This window comes from Macrotis lagotis, chromosome 4, assembly GCF_037893015.1.
Source record: "Macrotis lagotis isolate mMagLag1 chromosome 4, bilby.v1.9.chrom.fasta, whole genome shotgun sequence".
NCBI classification, from domain to species: domain Eukaryota; kingdom Metazoa; phylum Chordata; class Mammalia; order Peramelemorphia; family Peramelidae; genus Macrotis; species Macrotis lagotis.
Window position 1 is genome coordinate 54,699,933 of NC_133661.1, and position 20,827 is coordinate 54,720,759.

The 20,827-nt window shown below is 42.9% G+C and overlaps 1 protein-coding gene across 3 annotated transcripts in view; it reads left to right on the top strand.

Annotated features, from left to right (window-relative positions):
• Window positions 1-20,827, top strand: part of ADK (adenosine kinase) — a 580,911-nt gene that overhangs the window by 37,605 nt on the left and 522,479 nt on the right. The window contains exon 1 of one of the 3 annotated variants that reach the window (XM_074232888.1): window positions 12,278-12,382. The exons of the other annotated variants lie outside the window; for them this stretch is intronic. Within the exon in view, the coding sequence (XP_074088989.1) occupies window positions 12,369-12,382 (14 nt within the window). The 5' untranslated portion in view covers window positions 12,278-12,368. Of the gene's footprint in view, window positions 1-12,277; window positions 12,383-20,827 lie in introns of those variants that run through there. 3 annotated transcript variants of the gene reach the window in all.

Sequence of the window (20,827 nt, forward strand, 5' to 3'; positions counted from 1 at the left end):
AGAACTTTGGAATTGACTGTGAGTTACTGGAGATCTGGCACAGGACTGCCCAGAATGGTGTGCTCACATCCAAGAAGGTGCTGGGCAAAGCAGAATTGTGGTAGCTCTAATGAAACACAAGATGGGCAAATTTAGAGACATCTCCACTCCAAAGATTCATAAGGACTCTGTGCCTGACCTGTGGGAGAGCTGTCCCAAGCTCATATTGGCCTGATTAGTCACGGCTGGACACCTTGTACCTTGACCTTGACATAGGGATGTCATTTTGGTCCTTTTCCATATGAAGGACAATGATCAATCTTTTCCTTTTCTCAGATGAGAAAAAAACATCTTTATAGGTTGCCTCCCCTTCTTCCCTCACACACAGCAAACACTTCTTCCTGGAACCTTCATTTTAAGGAAAGTACCCTGGTTAGTGAAATTCAAGTTCACTCTTTCACTTCTCTCTCTGGTCTTTCTTATTTACCTTGAATCCACCTAGTATTTTCCCCTTTCTTTGAATTTCACCACTTTCCTCCATTATAATGTAAATCCTTGAGGGTCTTGGCTAGCTTTTAGTTTTTAAGTCCAAGCACAGTGCCTGGTACATCTTTGGCACTTCTTAAAAGCTTGTTGCCTTGACTTGAATCTGGCTTCTGGCATCATCCCTCCACTGATACTGCCTTCTCTAAAGCTGCCAGTGATTTCTTCATGGCGAAATTTAATATCTCTTCCCTAATCTCCCTGTGTAAAATGATGTGGTTGAACTAGATGTCCTCTAAGGGCCTTTGCAACTCTTACCTCTACTATCCTATGGGCTTATTTAATCTTTGGCCTAAAATATTACCTGCCTCAGTCTTCTATACACACTCAAATATTCTTTTTTTTTAGGTTTTTTTTTTCAAGGCAAATGGGGTTAAGTGGCTTGCCCGAGGCCACACAGCTAGGTAATTTTATTAAGTGTCTGAGACCGGATTTGAACCCAGGTACTCCTGACTCCAAGGCACTACTACGCCACCTAGCCACCCCTACACTCATATATTCTTAATCCGTGTTTGGTAAATTATATTGAATTTTTGTACCCAAAGTTAATCAATGAAGGGAAGATACAGATGTTATCATGGCTTAAGGAACATTGTTTTAATAAAGAAAATGGGAAGGAGAGACTGAAAGTTCAGGAAGAGGCGTGATTGATGGAACAAGCTTCTGCAGTAAGTAACTGAGGAGGTAACAGGTACAAATGGAGGGATTGTCTTTTTCAGGGAGATCAGACTAAAAATATAAGAAGGCAAAAATAAAAAAGTATTTCTAATTAGGATACAGTCTTAAGAGGGGATGTTTAGAAGAGATGTAAATTATTTACTTGATTTAAAGGTTTTATTTCTGCTTTTAATTTCTAGATTTTCAAGGCAACTTTTTTGAAAATGGAGACATACCATGTGGGTGTGCCTGACAATGAGTTAGGCTAACAATTCCATTACTAAATAAAGTTCAGTCAATCAAACATTGCCTTTCTTTGTCAGATCCTCTTTAGAAATAAAATATCAGATTCAACTTTTCATTCTGTTTGCATATTCAATACTAAGGTGAAGGAAAAAAAATCACAGAAAATGCGGTTTTAATTAAAAATGAAATCAAGATGAGAGATTTGCTGTCAGATCTTTGCCAAAAAGCATTCATAAATTTAGCAAAGATTCTCCTTGCCCAAACTGAACTAACTAAATTTGTATAATATGCAAATGGGGTAGCTCTGGAAAGGACACAGGGCATAAAACAACCAGAATGTATTTACTCTGCCAGTGTCAATTCATTATCTTGGGAAGAAAAGAATTACTGAAGTTTTGTTCAGAAAACCCAGAAAGGCAGAATTACTTACTAGTAAAATGTGGTAGTAGATCGAAGACCTGCTTTTCATCTCTATAAGATGTGTTACACTGGGCAATCTACTTAGTCCTTTAGTGCTCCTGACAATAATTCTTTTAAGACTAAATTATACACAAGTAGATGACCACTCAGAGGTGGGATTTGGCCAACCAGGAATTCCACTCAATGATAAAAATCACAGGTTTTGAGGGTGCGTGGTGGGGAGGGTGGTTCTTCTGGAAAGGCTTTACTTGAAAAATAGAACTCTCTCCTAAGAAGTTATGCAAGAAGTGTTGCTTACCCCTAATCTTCAGTTTTAAAGATGAAAGACTTGAAAGATAAGAGAGGAGACTCCTTTGGAAATATTACCCACTCTCATTGGTACAGTTATTAAAGTAAGTCTCTGTTGGTTAGTACCAATGGGGAATTGGTCAGCACAAATTAGGAGCATTATAATCAGGGATACTTTGAACAAAAAGATGGGCATATAAGTTTGATTTCCCTAGCAGTAGTAAAGGAATTAGAGAAATTCTAGACAATTCTGGATTATTGATTTCCAGCAAAATCCATTTGTTTTAGCCTGTTCTATGAACTTGATCATTATATTATTGATAAAATTATGTCTCTTGGGTATGTGGTGATATTTAGCATCTTGTAGTAGAGAACACTCTAGACTTGGAGTTTGGAAAGACCTAGGTAAAAATTTTATCTCTGAAACTTACAAATTTTGTGACTTTAGATAAGTCATTTAATCTGAGTGAGCCTCAATTTCCTCATCTGTAAAAAAGGAAATAATAACACCTCTAATACTTATCTCATAGGTTGTTGATAGGTACCACACGCTATGCCAGATACTGGGGTGTACAAAGTCAAGATGAAAGGGCCCCTGCCCTCAAGAAATGCTAAATCAACTATTATTTATTGTTAGAGGATAGGCTATGACAAAGGTGTTATTTTTGCCTTACTTTCTTCATTGTGGGTACTACGGTCCCCCTTTTATATTTGTTTAATATTCATCTGTGAATTATAAGACTAGGAATGTCAAATTGGACTGATTTTCATAAAGAGGGAAGATGTATTCTCTAAAATGTTTCATTAAACTGCTACAAGGAACCCTAAAACAGCAAATTTGTTTTTTTTAAATGAATGATAAGTTGTTTGTGAATAGGTATTAAAAGTAATGATTTTACAAAAAGGGTTTTGTCCAAGTTTTGTTTAAACTGAAGGGTTTAAATTATCAAAGTTGTTATTTAAATTATAATGATGAATAAATGTATGTAACTGGTTGTGGAAAATTTAGAGAACCTCAGCTTTTAAACTGTTATTGATTCACAGTGGGAAATTAGGTGAAGCTGAATTGGCAGTGAAAGATGTAGGAACTGACATTTGAAGGGGAAGATATTTGTTCAGGTTATTTGGATTTGTCAGTCATATGAATAGAAGTCATAGTTCAACCAAGGGGACTGAGTGATATTACTATGGGACAGGGTATATTAAGAGGGAAGGGGATGTAGTAAAGAGCCTGAGTGGATGCCTGTGTTTGGGGACACAAGAAAGACTCAATCTGTGAAGGAGTCCTACGAGTGGTCAGATAGGTAGGAGGCAAAGGGGAAAAATATTGGATGATATTTGGAGAAGCAGACTGGGTAAAGGGAAGGTTTTTTAAGGATACATAAGTATATTTTTAGAAAGCAAGGATTGAGCCAATTTATATGGAAAGTTTGAAGATGAAAGAATGTTCAAGGAGTGGTTGCAAGGGCAGGTTAAGACTTTTAGTCTTGGCAAAAGGAAGCACCACTTGTTCTGAGTATTGAGCTAAGGATGAAAGGATAGGTGAGGTGGTCCTCAGATATAGAGGAGCAGCCGTGTGGAAACTTACAGAATCTTCTCTAGAGTAGATGAGGTCATCTGCTGAGAGACTGGGTGAAGGTAGAGTAAGAACAGAGGGAATTTTTTATAATTACTACTATGGGAAATGTATGCAGTGATCAAAAATGAATAAAAGAATTAATGTAAAATGTAATGTGCAGCTTTGAGGACCAATTGATACTGTTTGATGGAAAGAAAAATTTCCCAAGAATTAGAGTAGCCCAAAATTTACTGTTTTAGGGTGTGGTAACTTTACCATTACTGGAAATCTTTTTTTTAAAAAAAATTTTTAGTCATTTAAATCTTATATGTAAGCAAGAAAACAAAGAACATTGCCATGTAGATGGCAAAGATGAGGGGATTCATTATAAAACAATACATTTCTATTTCAAGAAAACCTATATGATAAATATATACTTTGTTTTCAAAGTTACCCATCTCTTCTTTGCTGCCTTGAGTACTTCTTTTATATTTTTCCCTTTTTCTTCCCCCTTAAAGAGGGTTACAATCAAACATGGATATTTATATACACATATAAATATTTGTAAACATACACATATAAACACTTATATGTTAATACATACATATATAAGACCAACCTATGCATATTTTCACCTGTCATTTCTGTCTCTGAAGGTGAATGGGAACTTCCTTCATAAGTCTAAGTCTCAATATGTTATTCTAAATCCACCTGCTTATTTCCTACACAATAGCAGTAGTTTGACACATTTACATTGCAAGTTTTTTCTCATTCTTTTTCTTTCTTCATTCCTTTTATTCTTTGTTATATTGCATTTATACAAGAAAATTTTAATTTAAAATAATTTTACACTTCAACGATGCTCTTGCCTTCTAATTCAGTTTAAGGTCTGCTACTGCTGAATCTTCTTTCTTTACATTTTTTTCCCCTAATTTTTTTGAAATTCTGACTTCTTGTTCTTTCAAATGAACTTCATTGTTATTTTTTTCTAACTCAGTAAGATAGTTTCTTAGTAATTTAATTGGAATGACATTGAATAGATTAATTTGGTAAAATTGTTATTTTTATAATAATGGCTTTACTAATTATTTAGATCTGACTTTATATGAAATGTGTTTTATGTTTATAAACATATGATCATAGAGGTCCTGTGTCTGTTTTGTTGGATGTACTCTCAGGTATTTTATACCATCTAGTTATTTTTAAATGGTCTAAAACAATATGGAATAATATTGTTGACACATACTGGAAGTCTTAAATGAAGATTGATCAAGTACTTGCTGGGAATTTTGAAGGCAGCATTGCTGTTCAAATGTTTATTGGACTAGATCCTTTCCTATTCTATGTGTCACCTTCAGTTGTTATTGTGGAAGATTATAAATCATATAATTCTTTGTGGGTTGCCTCAATTTAAGGAAGTCCAATGGATGAAAATCTGAGGTCAGTATAGCAAATTATGAGGCAATTGCATAATGAAAGATTCACATTTTACAAAAGAATTGATTGCAACATTTCTTTAGAAAAGCACTTCCTAGCTCATCCAAAATATCATTTAACATATATTTTTCTTAGAAATTGTATTCCAAAAATATCTCAGTTATTATAAGTAGTAGCTCATAGTATTAGGAAAGCATTAATGTCCATATAAGAAAATAGTCTATGTAGTAGAAAAAGTATTCTGGAGTCAGTATCTAAGTTCAAATCCTGATTCTGATTATTATTTCAAATCTAACCTTGAGTAAATCACTCAACCACTGGACCTTAGTTGAATTACCTCTCCCATCCTTGTCTATGATACCCTTTGAAGAGAATGTGACTGTTATTTCAGGCTGTGACACTTCCCATTGTTATTCAGACATCTGTAGGAACAATAGGGCAGATGCACTATTTCTACACTGCTGTATTATTATTATTAAATGCTAGGAGTTCAAGAAGAAAGTCTAGTCACTTTATACTCTCAAAGATATCATTCTTTTTAATTGAGAAACTGAGGCAGCTAAGTGATACATTGGATGAGCCCTGGGCCTGGAGGCTGGAAGATCAAAGTTCAAATCTCATCTCAGATTCAGTGAATAGATGTTGTGTTGTGTGACCCTGGATGAGTTAACTTCTGCTGCCTCTTTTTCCTCACCTGTGACATGGGGATAATACAGCATTTTCCTCCCAGGATTGCTGTGAGGATAAATATGAGATAGTAACTGTAAAAGCACCTCACCCAGAGCCTGGCACATACTAAATGTCTTTCAAATGCTAGCTAAAGTGTTTTAGCATAGGGCCTCAGATGATGGGCACTTAAATAAATGCTTAATATGCTTCTCTTCCTTTTCCTTACAGACCTAGGAATGCTCAGCATCAGGTTTGATAGGAAGGCCAGGTAGCTTTTAGACTTTAGTAGCCAAGTAGTGATCATGGGTTATAAAACAGCATGTATGGGCTCTAAATCCTGGCTCTGGCACTGCCCACCAGTTGACCCTGGATCACTGTGGTCCTCAGTTTATTTGTCTGGAATGTGGTGAATTTTTCTGGGTATCTTTTTGATATAGTTATTTTGCCAATTATTAAATTGGAAAAGGACACTTTGGTTAAAATTTTAAAGAAATTAATTTTTTTTCTATATAGAACTTTATCTAGTTTGGAAAAATACTCCAGTTCTTACAAAAAGGACTGACATTGGAGTGAATTATTGACTGAATAAAAAAGTTGTGAAATATTTTGACTAACTCTGTAAGGGCAGAATGTCTGTATGTGGGGATGTTCATGGTCTCGTGGAAGTGTTTAACACATCAGGGTATGTGACAGATTAGAGAGGGAGCTCTTTCTTTATTTGGGAAAAAAAAATAAATGCTGTAGAGTTGGATTTCATTTTCTATTATAAATTTCATATAAAAACAGATTGATCACAAATTTCTTCTGAAAGTTTTTCTTTTACAAATTCTGAAGTGACTGGTTCCTAAATTGAATCTAGGAAAAAAATAAACTTTCAAAAATTTTGTGTAGGTTAAATATGAATATTTGTAGGAAGAATATGAGTGCAGTGCATTCTACCAAAAATGTGTATGTGGGTGGGGAGGGGTTATTTTTTTTCCCTAAGGGGAAATGGCTTCAATTTGATAAATTCTTTGACTATTATGTACATGTATTATCAGACTTAATGTTTATTTAAAACATAATTTTAAAGAGTGCAGCTTCTCTTTGCCTTTTTCTAGCTCTGTCTGAGGCTGGGCTTCTCATGATGGCAAAGCCCTAGTTCTCACTTCTGCAGAATTAGGAAATGATTGTGGGTGGGGAGAGAGTGGGGAGTCCAGTACCAGCCCTAGGATGTGAGCTGGGGGCAGGAGGAAGGGAAACCAGGAATGAGGGAGATGTCGGGAAATGAGTGTGAGTTCAGTTTTGAACATGTAGAGTTTGAGAGGTCCAACAAGCAATCTGTTTTGGTGAGAAGAATGAGGTAGGAGAGGGGAATGAGGGTCAGGAAACAAGAAGTGTCCCTCCATCCTTGAAGGATTTAAAGAGAGCATTTTGGGTGTAGGAGGCAGCAGTCACAGGCACAAAGAAGGGGAGCAGCATGTAGGAAAGAAATGTGTAGGCTGCATGAGGCCAAATAATGCAAAATGTGAATACTTTGAGAAAGAGAGTTTGGAACCAGGTTATGAAGGGTTCCAATGACATCCTCTTCCCAACTTCATCTGTTTACTGGCAAGCTCACCATCTGTAGGGACCTTAACTTGGAAATTCTACTCTTTGACCACAACTGTCTGTTTTTTGACCTCTCTTATTTTCACCAAACCTGCCTTTCAACTTCATTATTTCCCATCATTCCCCTTCATGACTTTTACTTTTCAGCCAAACTATCTGCTTGCTCTACCCTGAAGCCAGCTTTTGAATCTCCTACAAAGAAGGGGAAGTCATCATCATTCTTCAGCTGCATTCTTCCACATCCTCCCAGGTCCTCAGGCTCACAAGCTGGACGCCTCTCTTGCTGTCCTTCACCCCCCCCCCCCCCCAATCTGTTGCCCAGGTCTGGTGATTCTCCCAAATATGCCCCCCCCTTTTTCCAAGGACACTGTCACCCCATCTAGGGCAGACCCTTGGCACCCTATGTCTTCATTAGTGCAACAGCTTGCCAGTGCATCTACCTGCCAGTTCATCCTCTATTCAGCCTCCAAAGTGATTTTCCTCAAGTGCAGACAGGTCTAACCTTGTCACCTCCCACCTCAATAAATTCCAGAGACTCCCTATCCTTTCTAGGACCAAATACAGAATCCTGTGTGTGGCATTCAGTCCTTTAGAACCCAACTCCCTCCTACTGGTCCTGTCCTTACACTTTTCTCTCTTATACTGAGTCTTCTGTGCAGGGATACAGGCCTCCTGGCTGGTCCACAAACAAGATGCACCATCTCTTAGATCTGGGAAGTTTTCTCTAGCTGGTCCAAAATGCTTTCCTTCCTCTACTCTGACTACTCCTGGATTCCTTTAGGTCCTCTAAAATCCTCTCTTCTCTAGAAAGGCTTCTCTATTTCCTCTTGATTCTAATGCCTTCCCTCTTTTAATTACTTCCCATTTATCCTGTTTTTAGCTTGTTTGTATATACATATATATATATATATGTATATGACTTATTATCTCCCCCCCCACTCAACTGTGAGCATCTTGAGGGCAGGGGTCTTTTGTTTCTTTGTTTCTTCCAAGGACACTGACATATAAGAGAGAAATTATTGTTTTATAACTCTTTTTTCATGCCTTCAGTTAGCTTTTCCATTACTCAGAGTCCAATTTCCTTTTTATGATTTTTCATTTACGTCATTGTAATGTGCATTTGTTCTTTTGTTTTTCCTACCCATGCTAATGTTGTTAGAGAAAGTTAGAGATAGAATTAATTTTGCTATCTTTGAATTATAGTGCTTTCCAGAACCTGTACACCTCTGTCACTGCTGTTTAATATTCCCCTTATCAAGTCATAAACAACTGTGTCCTCAAGTCCCAGGTCTCACTATCAATCTTTCCAGAGGCAGTCTTAGACTTTATTAAGAAGGCTCAGGCTTTCTTGAATGGAGTTCTCTCTGTCTCCAGCCCTTGTTCCCTTCCTTTGTTCACAGAAGCATCTTTTTTTTCATTTATTAGAAGAGGTTTATCTTGCTATCTATTTGCTCCTCATTCCTCCTGCATCCTAGAATTATCTCTCCATATGCATCTTTAGTCTCTTCCCCTCCACAGGCTTCTTACCATTTTCCTACAGGCATGATGGGGTCTCCCTAACCCTTAAAACACCTTCCTTTTTGCTCTCCTACCTTCACTGGCTAATGCTCCACCTTTCTTCCCCCTTTACCATCAGACTGAAGAGGCTAGCTATACCTGATAGCTTGACTTTTCCACCACCCACTCACTCTTCTCCACATCTAAAATCCAGCTACTTTCTGTTTTCTCAAGGCCCCCAGATCTACCCAAAACCAAATTGAAGTGTCCCCTTTGGGATCTGGTCCTAGGCTACATGAATCTTAACCGTGCAAGCTTTCAGCTGTGCTGAAGACCTCTTCTTTTTGGATACTCTTTCCTTCCAAAGAGTCAAAAATACCACATACTTCTTTTTCCTCTTCATTCTCTAGGCTTTGTGATTTTTGCCTCTTTCCCCTTGGGTTCTCCTGGTGCCTCAGTTCTTCTCTCTTGCATCTGGTCTCTCCTCTCAGGTAGCCCCATCCAGCTTACTGCCTTTTACTCAGATTATTTCCATAGCCTCCTAAATAGACTTCCTGCCTTCAGTCTCTCCCATCTCCTATCTAGCTTACATACCTATGCCAGACTAATATTTTACATGCAGAAATCTGGTTACGTCACTCCTTTCCTCAAAAATCTTCAGTGGCTCCTTTTTTGCCTTGTCAATAAAGCCAAAATTCCTTTCCTTCTCCACTCTTCTGGTCCTTATTGGCCTTCTGCACCTACTGTAGACTCCAGCTAAAAGAACACTGCCTCCCTCCTGCCTCAGAAATATTGCCTGAAATTTGTTCAGGAAGTACCCCACTGCTTGCATCTTTTTTTTTTCCTATGCCTTTCTTTTGAGACCCAATCCAAGGTTCCCTACTTCAGGAAGGAGACCTGTTTTAATCTCCTTAAATCCAGCCATCACCCCCTCCTCCCTGCAAGGATCCTTAGACTCCTCATCTGGAGTCATCCTGAACTTGGCTTGTTGAGTTGTTGACTTGGACCTGCCCCCTGGCTCTGGTGCTCCTTGCAAGTTCCTGGAGGGGAGAGAGGATCTTGCTTTCTTATATTGGTAATCTCAGCGCTTGGCACAGCGCCAGGCAGATGGTAAATACTTTATTCATCTAATGACCTCAGCCAGTAATGACCTCTACCATCTCCTGGTAGCTTGTTTTGTATCCCTCTAATGCACTATTAAGGCTCAGCTTGGGGCCTGACGTCAGGAGGATCTGAATTCAGATCCGGCCTCAAACATTTACTAGTTACCTGACGTTGAATCAGTCACATAACCTCCACCTTAATTTACTAGGGGAGGAAATAGCAAGGAAACCTTATGGGGTAGGGTCAGATGTGACAAATAAGGTAAAAATAGAATGTAAACTCCTTGAAGGCAGAAGTCATCTGATAAATTTTTGTTTTCCCCAAACAGCTTTTAGTTAATGTTTATTGAATTAAAATATCAGAAAGAAATTCGGAGGAATTAGGGCTGGTAAATGCTTGTTGAATGAATGAATGATTGAATAAATAAATAAGGATAGTTGATTCCAACAAAGAGAGAAGTGATCATGGGATCAAGAAAGAAGGGGGAGAATACATGAAAGGATAACGGTTTATAGGTGAGGCAAAAGTCCCGTAGAAGCCCATGGTCACTCATGTGGTGATAAAAGTAGGATTTGAACACCGGTCTTCTGATTCCACTGCTTTCTTCTCTGAGGACTCCAAGAGGAGGAGCCTGAGACAAGGTCACTGGATCTTTAAGAGGTCATTGTTTCATGTTGAAGAAGTCCTTTCAGCAGAGGAGCCAGAATTTAAGGAATGTGGATGGGAAGAAAAATGGAAGCTAGTTTGCTTCTTTTACTAGTTTAGCCGTGACTGGGAGATACAATCCTCACTGGAGAAGGTTACAAGGTCAAGGGAAAAGTTTTTGAGAATAACATTTTCCTGACCTTGTTTCCATATTCTAGGGGTACTCGCTGGTAGTGACTTTTCCTTCTATAATTAGCTGTTAAACTATCTTAAAATGTTTGTAGGGAATGGTGGAAGTGTGCAGCATCAGCCAAAATACTTGCTCCATTTTTCTTGGGTCAACCTTGCTAATCTTGTGGTAAGTGAAACATTTTTTATAGACTTTTTTTAAAATCAGGGCTGATTTTATTAAAAATTTGCACTTTATAATGATTCCCAAGATTATTAGTCAGGTATATTTTATTAATGGGGATCCTACTTTAATATCAGTCAGAGATTTAAGGTGTGAATTGAACTGAATAGTTTGGTGTCTCTGCTTTCAACTGCCACCCGGAGGCCCCTTGGTTCAGTTCTCGTGTCTTGGTTTGGAGAAACCGCCGACATTGTGGTCAAGCTCATTCCTGCCAGGGCTGGTCCAGCTCAAGAGATTTCTGCCCATTGCCCAGCACTTCCTTCTGGGTCGATATTTCCAGAAGAAAGGTCATTCACCATTCCCAAAGCAGGGTCTTCTTTGGAAATTTGGAATGCTGGAGTGGGATGTAAAATGGAGGCTTTAAAATGCTTCACAAAGGAGCCCTGGATTTGTAGTCGGCCTTGAGACTACTCCAGCCTCACTGCCTTGGAGTCGGTGAGGCTTCAGCACTGACTTCCTTGTAGGTTCCGAGAGGAGAAGCTTTTTTGGAAATTAAGAGGAAATTTAGCGCTTCTCTTTTGGAAGCTGTTCAGAATTTTCTTCAGACCCGTTGCTCGCGCCTAGGGTTCTCCCCTCCGAGGCTCCCGAAACCTGTGGAGGAGCGGCCTCCGTGGAGGCTCCGACCCGCGCTGCCTCCGGTGCCGGGGAAGGGGCTCCTGGGCGGGGCTCCCCGGGCGGCGGGGCGGAGCTTGGGAGAGACCGGCTGACGTCACAGCGCGGCCCCGCCCCCGGCCCCGCCCCGCGCGGAGGCACCTGTCCCGCCCCGCCCCCGCCGCGGCTCCCTCCGCCGCCTTGTTCTCCTCCAGTCGCCGCTGCGCGCGTCTTCCTTGGACCCGAGCGGGCCGGGGCGGCGGCGGAGGGGCCGCGGGGCCTGTGACCCGCGGGGCCGCCGCGGCGGGCTCAGGGCCCCCTCCCGAGCGGCCCCCGCGAGGCGCCGGTGGGGGCCGAGGCCACGTGACTGCGGAAGTCACCGCCCCCGGGCGGCCATCTTTGAACCTGGCACTCCCCTCGGGCTAGTCGAGGGGGGGGGGAGGGCGAGCCCTGCCAGCTTCCAAGATGGCCGCCGCGCGTGCTACCCACCGGCCGGCCCGAGGGCGGCAGCACGAGGTCAGCCCGGCCTCGCCGGCCCCCGGGGCCCCGCGGTCGCCCCCGCCCTCCTCCCGCCGCCCCGCCCCGGCCGCCGCGGCTCCGCCCCCCGCAGCTCCAGCCAATCGGCGCGCGGGGCCGGGCTCCGGGGGGCCGCCGGGCGGGCGCTGGCGCGTGTGAGCGCCAGTCTGCCGGGAGCGCGTGTGTGTGCGCGTCGGGCCGGGCCGGGCGCCGGCCATGCAGCCCCTCAGGTAGGCTTGTGGGCGCCGGGCGGCCGCGGGGCGCTCCTGGGGGCCCGCACCGCCGCCCCCGCCGCCGCCCGGCCGGGGCCGGCGCCCACGTGTCCGCGCCGGACAAACTTGGCGAGGGGCCGTCCGGGCGCCCCCCGCGCCCCCCGCGCCCCCGGCCCGTCCGTCCCCGCGTCCCCCGGAGAGCGGGGCGTCCGCGAGCCCGCGGCCGGGCCGCAGAGGAGGGACACTGAGGCGCAGAAGCGGCGCGGCCGCCGGACGAGGGTGCCCGGCTGTGGCCGCCTGGCTGACCGCCCCTGCCTCCCTCGCCGTCCCGCCCCCGCTGTCAGTGTCTGTCTCCCCCGGCCCCCCATCTGCCCCGTGCCCCACCTCCCCTGGGCCCCATCTCCCCTGTGCCCCATCTGCCCCGTGCCCCACCTGCCCCTGTGCCCCCATCTCCCCTGTGCCCCCATCTGCCCCGTGCCCCACCTCCCCTCTGCCCCCATCTGCCCCGTGCCCCACCTCCCCTGTGCCCCCATCTGCCCTGTGCCCCATCTCCCCTGTGCCTCACCTCCCCTGTGCCCCCATCTGTCCTGTACCCCCATCTGCCCTGTGCCCCCATCTGCCCTGTGCCCCATCTCCCCTGTGTCTCACCTCCCCTCTGCCCCATCTCCCCTCTGCCCCATCTGCCTTGTGCCCCATCTCCCCTCTGCCCCCATCTGCCCTGTGCCCCCATCTCCCCTGCGCCCCATCTCCCCTGTGCCCCATCTCCCCTGTGCCCCATCTCCCCTCTGCCCCATCTGCCCTGTGCCCCCACCTCCCCTCTGCCCCCATCTCCCCTGTGCCCCACTTCCCCTCTGCCCCATCTCCCCTCTGCCCCATCTTCCCTCTGCCCCATCTGCCCTGTGCCCCACCTCACCTCTGCCCCCATCTCCCCTGTGCTCCACCTCCCCTCTGCCCCATCTCCCCTCTGCCCCATCTGCCTTGTGCCCCATCTCCCGTCTGCCCCTATCTGCCCTGTGCCCCATCTCCCCTCTGCCCCCATCTGCCTTGTGCCCCATCTCCCCTCTGCCCCCATCTGCCCTGTGCCCCATTTCCCCTCTGCCCCCATCTCCCCTCTGCCCCCAGCTCCCCTCTGCCCCCCAGCTCCCCTCTGCCCCATCTCCCCTCTGCCCCCCATCTCCCCGCACTGTCTCGGGCTCATAGCCTGGAGGGACCAGCTCAGCCCCCTCCCTCTCCCCTCCCTAGGATCGCTGCTCGACACAGAACGAAATAGAAGCGGAGAGGATGCTCTCTGGCCTTTCCCACTCGGGGGGAGGGAAGGCTGGCCGCCCCGAGTTCAGACTGTGGCCCCCGGGCTGGGGGGTCCTGCAGGAGGGGAGCCTCCCTCCCCCTCCCAGCTCACTCCAGTCTCTGAAGCTGTGGATTCAGCTCTGTGGGGGGGAGCTGGGAAGAAATGAGGGAACCGAGGCAGGTAGTGCCCTCTCGCCGCTTCACAGCCAGCAGGGCATGGCTCAGTAGGTGGTCAGAGGCCTTTCAGTTTAGCTGGAGTTTGTACCTTCGGTAAACCTGCCCCATGTGCGAGGCTGGTTGGAGGTGGGGGGTAGATGTGAGTTCTCTCTTGGGTGCTGTAGTCACCCAACCACCTGTCCTTGTATAAACAGGTTGAAGGCCTTTTTTGTTTAACAATCTGATAGAATGTACTTTTTGTGTGGGTGGCCGATGTTTTCTAAAAGGCTTATTTAGAGGTTGAGAACTGCCCTGTTTGACTCCTCACATCCAACAAACATTGAAGCTTCTACTAAGTGGAAAGCACCCTGCTGTCTCACGGAGGATAGAGGCAACTTGCTCGTCAACCAGTGAATACAGTTCGTACAAAGTGACTTTTGGGAGGAGTGCCCCAGCAAGTGGGAAGATCTGCATGACTTTGACTAAGAGGGTGGAACCCAAGGCTGGGGGATTCTAAGGAGTCTTCTGTTTGGGGGCAGGTGTCAAGTGCTGCAGATAGCAAACAGGAGTTTCTTGGTTGGGTTGTTCTTCTCTTAGAGGCATAAGGATGCTATTGATAGGAAGGACACTGGGTGAATCACTTAACCTGTTTGAGCCTCAGTTTCCTCATTTTTATAAAATGAGGGGGTTGTTTAGATGACCTTTTAACCCTCCCAGCTCTGATGATCCTAGGTGGTAAATCTTAGGATGGTGGGGAGCCACCGAAGCTTCTTGAGTTTGATCAGTATTTCAGAATATTGATTTGGCATCCAGGCAGAGCATGAATTGTAGAGCTGAGGAAGAACAGAAAGAACAATTGGGTTACTGTTCAGGCGTCAGGTGATGAGGATGTGGCCATGAATTTGGTGTGGTGGCAAAAGGAATGGAGAGGAAAGTTTTAACCAAGCCAGGAAGTGGTAGGGATATTTGGAGAAATAGTTGACAAGACTTGAGTAGGAGGGAAAGCAGGAAATCTGGGGTCACTCCAAAACTGTGGACCTGAGTGACATGGCATGGCAGTCTAGGGGGAGTTTAGGAACATGATGAGAAACAGCCCACCCCTTGAGGAGCTTGCATTCTATTTATGAAAATTTTGATGTCCAAAGTTTTTCTTCTTCCAATTTTAGGTGTTTCATTTTTATATAGGTCTACCTGATAGCGATAATCTGAATTTTAGCTTGGAAAGGATCCCTGGATGATAAGAATAGATTTTAAACTAGATCGGATCTTGTTCAGTCCCCTCATTTTATTGGGTGAAAAAGCTGAAGCTAAAGCATAATGCTAAGATTTGAACTCTGACTCTAAATTCAGGGCTATTTACACCATGTAATCTTCACATTTGCCACAACATTGGAAAAGCTCATTTTGGGAAGTGTCCAAAGATATTTAGAAGACAGTCTTTCCATAAATGCATTTAAAGTTCAGTTCTACAGCAGAGCCACTGATGACTTCTTTTAACATCCCTTCCTGGAACTCCCCTTAAACCAGTTGACTTATGAAAAGTGTAATTATAAGCAGGCTGCTCTTAAATTATATAAACCACATTTGCTAGGTAAGGACAAACCTAGGACAATAAATATCTCGGGGGACAGGGTGGGGTAGGCACCCAACCCAGCACCTATTGCTGGAGAAGGAAGGGTAGAGAGGAGGAATTTCTAGTGGTTGAACTTTTGACTGTTTTAGGAACTTTATCTTAATCATGTCACAGTCAGGATTGAATTCCAGAGCATTTTCTTACTTGTAAGAAACACATTTTTTTTTTCAGAGCATTTTCCTTTTTTTACAAAAAGCAGTTTAGCATTGTTTAAAAAAAACTTCAATAATTGGTAACTATAGTATTATTTGCATTCCTTGTATGTGGTGAATACAAATAGTATAGTTGGGAGAGGTGGAGCTCTTTTTATTTTTTAATGACCTTTTCTCAAATTTAGCATTGTATTAAAGGAAAGATCACTTGGTGAGATTTTGAGTTTGAGTTTTTTAATCTGTAAAATGGGGATAATAATTCTCTTTACTACCTCATAGTATTTTTTGGGGGGGTTTTGCAAGGCAAATGGGGTTAAGTGGCTTGCCCACTGCCACACAGCTAGGTAATGATTAAGTGTCTGAGACCGGATTTGAACCCAGGTACTCTTGACTCCAGGGCTGGTGCTTTATCCACTGCGCCAACTAGCCACCCCAACCTCATAGTATTTTGTGCAGATTAAATACAGCCCAATACAGATATCCTTCTGCTGATCTGACATTACTATTTTAAAGGATTGTGGTTCCATCAAAGATCTAAGCTTTCTAGAGAAAAATGTATAAATAGAAATATTAGAATTATAGCTAGAAAATTACTTTAGAGATCATTTATTTATATTACACATATAGATGCACATGGTCCTTTCTCCTCGGTAGAAGCAAAGCTCTTTGAGAGCAGAGATTTCATTTTGTCTTTCTATCAACCTAGCCATAATATTTAGAATTTACTTGATGCTTAATCCTTGCTTGTTGGATTGATTATTGGTTGTAGTCCAGGTGGTATTCTTCCCTTCTCTTCAGTTCTCTACAGTAATGGTCACTAATCCTGTCGGATTGCTTGTTTTTGTCAATGGGGCATAGAGTGCAGGAAGACCCTGAATTCAAATCTGACACTTGACTTGCTATGTGACCCAGGGCAGGTCACATAACTCAGTTTGCCTCAGTTTCCTCACTTGTAAATTGAACCGAAGAAAGAAATGACGAACCCCACCAGTATTGAGAAAACGCCAAAAAGATGTCATGGTGATTCAGACACAACTGAAAATGACCAAACAATAACCAACAAAATCCTTGTCAATAAACCTTTTTGAGTGAGTTCCCCAGTATATGTACATTAATCCTTTTCTGTACATATTAAAATTTAGAGACATAAAATTAAAAAAAACTGCATGAGATAGAGGTGAATCAATATTGGAGACTAGGAAGCTTCTGCAGCTTTACTTAATGAGTGGGGGAGTGACATGGTCAGACTAGAACTTTAGGAAAATCTTTATTGGCAACTGGGTGGAGGGTGGGAAAAACTTCAGACTGAGAGACCAGTTAGTTTAATAGTTCAGCCATTAGATGACAAGACCTGAACTGGGTTGGTATCTTTGCCATTAGAGAGAAGAGGACAAAGTGAGCGATGTTCGAGAATAAATGACAGAATTTAGCCACTGATGGGATGTGTGGAGTGAGTCCAAAATTGAGGGTCACACAAGGTTATGAGACTGACTGGCCAGGTGCCTTTGAGAGTAATAGGTCACTTCAGGAGAGCAGTGAGTGGGGTTGGGGAAAGAAAATACAATGAATTGTACTGTACATCTGGGCCAGCTCACATATCTATGTGACCCACTGTCATAGAAAATGGGCTCCTGGCCCAGAACAAAAAAAAAACAACCAAGTGTCCTGGGATTTGAGGAAGGGGCCTGAGGGTGAGTGGAGAATACTTTGGGTTAGAGAAGAGTTTCCCAAGGGCATGAAATTGGGAGTTTACACAACTGGGGAAGGGACCCAGTTAGGGAGTGTTGTTTGATAATGAATGGTGGGGTTGATATGACAAACTCCACCAAGAGGGAGGGAGGGAGAAGAGTTCATCCTTTCTTCACACTTACCAGTTGGTTGAACTGATAGTTCTTGGGAGTCATACCATGATTCCCTAATCTGGGGACTGCCATCATGGATTAAAGTGAAGTATATGCCTACAGGCTAGTCACCCTGCCCACCTGTCCCACAGCTAGCTTGTCTGATGGCCTTGATAACATGCCAGGTTTCTCCCCACTTAATACAAATTTCCAAATGCTGATTTAAAATAAAATAAGATCAGGTTTACTCCTTTAGAGGCTATCTAGTTCATCTCTTTTTTTTTTTTTTACAAGAGTATGGTCCAAGTGACTGGTTTAAGGACATGCCGGTACTAACTGGTAGACAGGGGATTGAACCAAATGCTCTGACTAAATCAAATATTTTATCTAATTGCATCACTGTTCTCTTTAAAAAAAAATCCTCTCACATTTAAAATGAATTTAAATGAAAATTTTTAGCTTTTGTATGTCTAAATGTGCCTGTGTGTGTCCGTGTATCTTTCTATTCAACTTCATCTGATAGTTCCTGGAGGAAAATCTAAAATCACAAACATCTTAATTAACTATGCTTTAAGAATGACCATTTCATCCTTATCCTTATTAGTATCTTTAGGAGTCCTAGCAAATAACCGTTTATAGAATTGATGCTGCTGTTATTATTGTTTGCCCAGGCAGGGTTAGACAATGAGAGGAACATCTTTGCACAAAAGGACTTTGAATATTCCTTTTTTACCCCAATTCCATCTTGTAGTCTAGTGTGGCTGTATATTATGGAGGGCTATGGAAATTGGAAATAATTAGAAATAGTAGCCCATTTAGTTATGCATAAAGGCAGGACCAAAAATAATCCTTGGTCTGAGGAACTCTAGACTGAAGATCACATGCAGGAATTTTGTGGGGTTCATAAAAATAGAGCCAGATCACTAGGACCCAGGTTTATCTGTCCATCGGCATTAGACTGTTCAGCAAGGGTGTGAATTGGTTGGTAAATCATGGTGATTGCATTGATGCTGATTTCCAGGGCTAACAGTAGGTCGATGGGGATGCTGGAATTGGAGAGGAAACAAATCTGTCCTCCTACCTTTCTCTTCCACTGATTAAGCATCAGCACAGGGTCCCTGGCATCAGATGTCTGAGGAAGCAGGGTATGGGCTGTTCCAAAACGCTCAGTGGAATGCTGTTGAATCCTGAGACCAATGATTAGTGTCAGTCTCACCATTTCTGAAGGAACTGGGTGGGGATAAACTCCCAGCTGGGACCCAGGCATCTCCAAAAGGACCAGTTCCCACAAAGGCCCCACTGTGATTAGGATTCTGTCTGTGGATTCTAGTCTTCAACGCTGATTCTAAGTTGTATGCTCTGGATGATGTAAAATGTGGTTAAGACCAGACTCAACTTTGTACTTAGTCGAAGTTCTTGAGGCCCAGCCACTTCCACGTCCTAGGCTGGGCCTAATTTGCAAGGTCTCTTTGGGTAGATGGGTGTGGTGCTCTTGGTTGGAGTGTTTTTTTCTCATAGCTCTTCAGGCTTTTAAGTTTTGGCCAGTTCATGATGATGAGGAATAAAAACTTCAGGCATATAAGACTGAATAATGAATGAATTAACAACTGCCATTTATATTTTTTAAGTGATTTATGTGGGTTATCTCTTTGAGCCTTTCAGGAACCCTGAGAGATCAGATCTACGGATGTATTGCATTCTCTATTTTTTAGATGAGAAAATTAATTTCAAAGAGGCTAAGTGATTTGCCCATGATTACAATTGTAAATTTTAAGTGTCTGAGGCAGGATTCTAAGGCAGGAGCCTAGTACTTCATACCTAACTTCTTCTCTGGCATTGATAGAGCCCCCTTATTTGAAATTTGGGACTTTCAAACTATTAGGACATTTCTTTAATGAGTACTTTGTGTCAGACCAGGCATGGACATGGATGGGATCCCCTTCTCTTTTAGAAGAAGTGAAACACAAGTCGGGGATTGACTTGCATCTCCATGATGATTGCAACTAGAAAGAGTCAGGGTGGGATTTGAACCTAGTAAAAATTTACACCACATCACTGTACTTTTTGTTTGTTTTGCAAGGCAGCAGGGTTAATTGACTTTCACAAGGTCACAGAGCTAGTAAGTATCCAGTGTCCCAGGTCACAACTGAACTCAGATCCTCTAGACTACCTGGCCTTGCACCAACTCGCTGCTTTTGCACTATTTATGATATGTGACTAAAAAAGTGGCACAAGTTAGCTTGAATGGACACTGATTTTTAAAATTCTGAACTGCCATGAAATTCTAAAGCTAACAGTCTTTCATAGAATTATTGTGCTATCATTTAGCTATTAATGCTCATTTTTATAAGTAGGTCATTTCTGAGGAAGTCTCTTAGAATTTCAAATCTTTTTTTTTAGGTTTTTTTTTTTTTTTGCAAGGCAAATGGGGTTAAGTGGCTTGCCCAAGGCCACACAGCTAGGTAATTATTAAGTGTCTGATACCGGATTTGAACCCAGGTACTCCTGACTCCAAAGCCAGTGCTTTATCCACTATGCCACCTAGCCGCCCCCATTTCAAATCTTTTGAGTTAAGTCTATGTTTGGTCTTCTGCTACATTAAGTAAAACTGTTTAAATCCTTTGGAATATCATGCTTATCACATAATTGCATACTGCTCTAGATGAAAGTTTTTTTTTTATGATTTTGGAAGGCAAATGGGGTTAAGTGGCTTGCCCAAGGCCACACAACTAGGTAATCATTAAGTGTCTGAGGTCAAATTTAAACTCAGGTCCTCCTGCCTCCAGGGCTGGTATTCTATCCACTGAGCCACCTAGCTGCCCCTAGATGAACGCTTTATAAAGAAATATAGAAAGCCTTGGACAGTAAATTCAGAATTATTAAATTACAACATCTTTTTTTTTTCCTGGCACTAATGCAAGCTAAGTCCCTATACAAAATAAACTAAAAGCTCTAAGCTGCACCAAGACTTTTGGGGCACACTGTACCTATGAAACTCTCTTCAAAACTTGATCCATAAAACTCAGCAACATTTATTAACAAATGAAAAAATGCATAATGTCTATTTCTAGCTGTATATGAAACCCTGTGCTAAACATTGAGACTACTAATATAAAATTAAGAAAGTTCCTACTTAAGAGCAGTCTTTTAGGGGAGAGACTGCATATAAGGGAGTGATGGCAGAAGAAGGTTATTTTGCCTTGGAAAGTAAAAGGTTCAGCTGGTGAAACTGGGAGAATTAATTGCCATATCCTTAAATCCACTATCTGTTCTGTACCGTGTCTGTTCTGCTTTAGGGGTTCCTCACAGGATAATTTGATATTTCTATTTTTTTTTTAAAGTTTTTGCAAGGCAATGGGGTTAAGTGGCTTTCTCAAGGCCACACAGCTAGGTA